At 35.2% G+C, this 4,887-nt stretch overlaps 1 protein-coding gene across 2 annotated transcripts; it reads left to right on the plus strand.

The window, feature by feature from the left end:
• The first annotated feature begins 842 nt into the window (after nt 1-842).
• LOC111377459 (protein PLANT CADMIUM RESISTANCE 2-like) lies at nt 843-2,959 on the plus strand. Of its 2 annotated transcripts, none has more exons than XM_023000558.1 (4): nt 843-1,091; nt 1,779-1,850; nt 1,994-2,206; nt 2,525-2,959. In XM_023000558.1, exons 1-4 carry the CDS (start codon nt 896-898, stop codon nt 2,599-2,601), a joined length of 558 nt encoding a protein of 185 aa, XP_022856326.1. In that variant the 5' UTR covers nt 843-895; the 3' UTR covers nt 2,602-2,959. The 2 variants fall into 2 exon arrangements, with proteins under 2 accessions (XP_022856326.1, XP_022856325.1); XM_023000557.1 differs by lacking the exon at nt 843-1,091 and adding an exon at nt 1,453-1,659.
• Nucleotides 2,960-4,887: the final 1,928 nt, after the last annotated feature.

Genomic DNA, 4,887 nt, shown 5'->3' on the forward strand with positions numbered 1-4,887 from the left:
TGTGTATCTGGTGTCCTGTAGAGCATCAACTGGGATTCATATTATGGAGAAATCAGCAAATAAGCCAAGCTCTATAAAACTGCAATGGTTGAAGAATTCAAATTAAGTTGCTTATGCAATTGGCTGACACCATCAAACTTAAAATATCCAATTAAACAGAAACCGTGTGTTGAATATTTCTCAAGTTAGTGATATTGTAATCAAATAATCAGTAGGTTTCTAATGTTACTTCGTTTATTTTTAGTCAAAACTTCAGGATGACTTGTGTGATCGAAGGGGGTAATACGTCTCGTAGTATTATGAAGTATTATGCCTTTTAGCTTAAAAATGTGTAAAATAATTGAGGTAAAAGAAACAAAAGTTTGTTTTAGGAATAAGGATATTATAAAAAATAAGAAGAAAATCAATTTGTTTTAATGATTTAATCAATATTATTTTTCTTGGTCAGCTAATACTTGTTTCTCTGATTGACCAAAAATAAAATAACTATAATCAGCACTAGAACCTGTACGAGGAGAGACCGACCCCTCATTAAATGAATTCTTTGATTCAATCATCAACAAATTATATTTACATAGTCAAATTTTGGTACAAATTTAATAATAAATTTAAGGTATGTTGCGTGTCCCCGTAGAGCATCATCCAGGTATATACACAATAAATTAACAGAAAGTAATCAAATCTATATATAGTCAACTACAGTTTGTTCAAACTAATAATTATCCAGCCACTGACCCAGTAATTAAATGAGAAACATATAATTTTATTTGCTCCTTTCAATTTTCAAACGCTATATAAAGCACATGCAATGTGCCATTAATATTATCAAGAAATATATCATCTCTTGTATTTCCTATTACATCTCTCTCTTTTGCATACTAACTTTTGTTGTATTATGGATCCGTATGTCGCCCAAAAATCTCCTCCACCTAATGCACCGTCAGGATACGGCCAACCACCGCCGACTGGAGTACCAGTTTCAGCTCCTAATTATAATTCCCAACCACCACCACCACTGCCCCATGCTCATGTTGGCGCTCCAGGGGAGTGGTCTACCGGTTTATGCGACTGCTTTTCCGATGTTTCAAATTGTGAGTTGATATCTAATTTTGAAAACTCTCTCTCTTTTGCTACTTTTGTTCACTTAGTCAAATTTTGGTACAAATTTAATACTAAATTTAAGGTATGTTGCGTGTCCCCGTAGAGCATCATCCAGGTATATACACAATAAATTAACAGAAAGTAATCAAATCTATATATAGTCAACTACAGTTTGTTCAAACTAATAATTATAAAGCCACTGACCCAGTAATTAAATGAGAATCATATAATTTTATTTGCTCCTTTCAATTTTCAAACGCTATATAAAGCACATGCAATGTGCCATTAATATTATCAAGAAATATATCATCTCTTGTATTTCCTATTACATCTCTCTTTTGCATACTAACTTTTGTTGTATTATGGATCCGTATGTCGCCCAAAAATCTCCTCCACCTAATGCACCGTCAGGATACGGCCAACCACCACCGACAGGAGTACCAGTTTCAGCTCCTAATTATAATTCCCAACCACCACCACCACTGCCCCATGCTCATGTTGGCGCTCCAGGGGAGTGGTCTACCGGTTTGTGCGACTGCTTTTCCGATGTTTCAAATTGTGAGTTGATATCTAATTTTGAAAACTCTCTCTCTTTTGCTACTTTTGTTCACTTATATTATATCTAGTGTACTATACATACATATTTGATATTTCTCTAATACATTTAACACTTTCAGGTTGTATAACATGTTGGTGTCCTTGCATAACATTTGGTCAGATTGCTGAAATCATAGATAGAGGATCTACTTGTAAGTGAAGAGATATATTTTTCATTTCATGAGAGGATCCTATAACTGTTCAGTTTTTTTATTTATAGGACCAAAAATCTATACATCATTCCATTTATAATTTTCGATCAAAGATATAATTGTTTATGAGTTTGGCGTGGCAGCTTGTGGAGCAAGTGGAGCACTTTACGCTCTTGTAGCCTTTGTTACGGGATGTACATGCATATACTCTTGCTTCTATCGTTCTAGGATGAGAAGACAGTATATGCTGCCAGAGGATCCGTGTACGGATTGTTTGGTTCATTTTTTTTGCGAAGGTTGTGCATTGTGCCAAGAGTATCGTGAGCTCAAAACCCGTGGGTTTGATATGTCTCTTGGTAATAATCTTTCATTCTCCGCTTAGAATTTGTGTAACAACATCGTAGTTTTGCATATACGGGTGTAATAAAATTAATCAATTTTAATTTGTTGTAAGAAAATTTCACTTTTTAGATTACGAGAAACAAATAAAGAAAATTTTTAAAGGTCTTTTGAGTTCTCTCTACTCCAAAATTGTCGTAGTTGTTGCAAAGCATATTTTTCATTTCCTCTTACACCCTCGATCCTTTTCGAAACATTTCTCTAAAATATCTAGAAATGGATGTCTTATTAATTTATGTAACTGAGGTTTTGGTGGTTGATGTGAAAAATGTTAGGATGGCATGGAAATGTGGAGAAACAGAATCCTGAAATGACAATGGCACCAGCCGTTCAAGGCGGAATGAGTAGATAATGCTGCTGTGGCCAAATGCATCAGATCCAATTGCTTGAGCCGAGGGATGTGAATTACATTATGTTTATTGTTGTTTCAAGTCTAAGTGATGAATTTAGCATGGTTTGTAGGCTTGATCTCCAGTCCATGGTAAGCAAGAATTATAATGACTACTGTGGGCATGGCAACACGTGTTGCCATGTCATACCCTCACTCATGACATAGCAATACAACATGTTGTAATTACGTTTGCAGTGAACATTATAACTCTTGGCTACTGTAGATAGGAGATTAGGTCTATATAGTCAAATTTATCTATCTACTCTAAAATATAATAAATATTTCTATTTGTAATTTTAGTTTCGATCTTTTGCACCGATGAATTATATTTATATATTTGGAAATTGGAGCAAATAATTCCAAACCTTTGCCCACCTTGCGTTTTTTGTCCGAATCTTTGAAAATAGTACAAATGATCCCAACCCTCTGCAATATTGTCGTAAATGGTCCTTTTGGATGGATTCCTTACAAAAGAGTCCATCGTTTTGTAAGTGGAATGCACTATATTTCAAAGAAAATTGTTTATCTAGTCCCAACTTTTGCAAAAATACAATCGTGTCCCTAAATAATTTTTTTATTAGGATTTTTGTCCCTAATCTTTAAGAAATGAAAAAAATTAGTCTTCTTACCAATGTAATTGACAAATGATGCAATCATTAAATAATTCAGTTTAAAAAAACAAAATAATTAAAAAAGAAAAAACTTATCATCTTCTTCACACTCCCATGACGACTACCTCCACCAGACCATTACCACACCATCGCCATCTCTACATTTTCGCCATCCATACCATCACCATCACCCTAATCAAGTGGAGTTTCTCCCCTTGGTTCGTAGACAAACTGGGGAGAACCCCACCCCACGCCCCTTTACCCGCAGTTTTGCAGTAACAAGGGAGAGATTTCTCCCTTATGTTACTGTGAATTTAGGAGGAAAGTATCTTTGTCCCAGTACATATGTAGGGAGAAATCCCCTTTGTATTTGCTAAATCAAGAAGTCATTTCTCTTCCCTAGTTCATCGGGGCTGGTGAACTAGGGAGGAGAAAACCCTCTAGATTTTGGGGTAACAGTAGGGAGATTTTCTCCTAAGATTCGTTGTCCATTCGCTACAACGATGGGCACCGCCTGAAACTGCCGACCTATCCATCCCAAATGCTGGCCACCTTCACCGGTCTTCAAGAGTAAAAAATTCTAGTTTCAAGCCAATGCAAGATTCTTAGATCGACTACTAAAATTTTATTCAAATGTTCGGATCATAACACACTTATTCATTAACAAATAGATGTGATATTTCATCGATACTTAACATAAGCCTAGTGCTTAATAGATATATATAAAGAACCAGACCATTCCTTTTGTTAAGAAATGGGCTGCCTCATATTCTTGCGCCATAAGTTTGGGCCTATGTTGCTTAGTGTGAAAAATGGTTGAACCCGGATGAAGAAAACATTATTTCCGTTAAACGCGCCTCTTCCTTTAATTGTAGCTTGATCATGGCTGTACACTTGGCAATCTCCTGACCGTTGATCTGTGGCTCTTTGACTGATCGTTTAAAGCATTGTTTGGTCACACACTTGTACGATGATTGAACTCTATGTGTTAGGGTTTTCTCTTCTTCTCTCTCTAATCACATCGTATATTCTTTGTGAATTTTTGACCTGTAAATCTGAGTGATTCTGAAATTCTACACTTGATATATATTGTGAGAAAGGTTCTTAGTGATTTGGTGTGGTTTTTGTAATGAGTTGAGGCTAGAGAAATATCAAAGAAATCTCTAATTTCTTTGTACATACTGTAACTTTCTTGGTGATTTCTTAGTGGATCTATAGCTCTATCCACTTGTGGATGCTCAACATGTGAGTAGGTTTGAGACCGAACATCTAGGCCCTTTGTGGCAAAAAATTCTTCGTGTTCTTGTTTTACATTTCTGCTATTTTCTTTGTGTTATTTCTGAAAATACAATTTGAAATAAGATCCTGATACCAACAATTGGTATTAGAGCCTTCTTCTTTTAATTCATTGTATTAGGGTTGGTGTTCTTTAAACAAAACACGTGTATTTGTTTTTCGAAAACTGCAGATCTGATATTGAAAAGGTTCTTTGAAATAAGAAAATTAGTTTTTCTTGAAAGGTTTTCACTGATTAGTCTTTGATCCAACTTTCTGGTTGGATCTCTTCAAGTATTGAAATACCTTTTGTGTAGATTTGTGAAATCTACAGTAAATAGTCGATAATGTGTTCTATTCA

The sequence above is a fragment of the Olea europaea genome, unplaced genomic scaffold (genome assembly GCF_002742605.1).
Source record: "Olea europaea var. sylvestris unplaced genomic scaffold, O_europaea_v1 scaffold1657, whole genome shotgun sequence".
Classification (NCBI taxonomy): Eukaryota; Viridiplantae; Streptophyta; class Magnoliopsida; order Lamiales; family Oleaceae; genus Olea; species Olea europaea.

Excerpts from the sequence above, each read along its gene's own strand:
- LOC111377459 (XM_023000558.1), top strand. The coding sequence starts at position 896 with ATGGATCCGTATGTCGCCCAAAAATCTCCTCCACCTAATGCACCGTCA. Across the intron at positions 1,092-1,778 it reads CTTTTCCGATGTTTCAAATT|GTTGTATAACATGTTGGTGT; the intron begins GTGAGTTGATAT and ends TAACACTTTCAG. Across the intron at positions 1,851-1,993 it reads CATAGATAGAGGATCTACTT|CTTGTGGAGCAAGTGGAGCA; the intron begins GTAAGTGAAGAG and ends TTGGCGTGGCAG.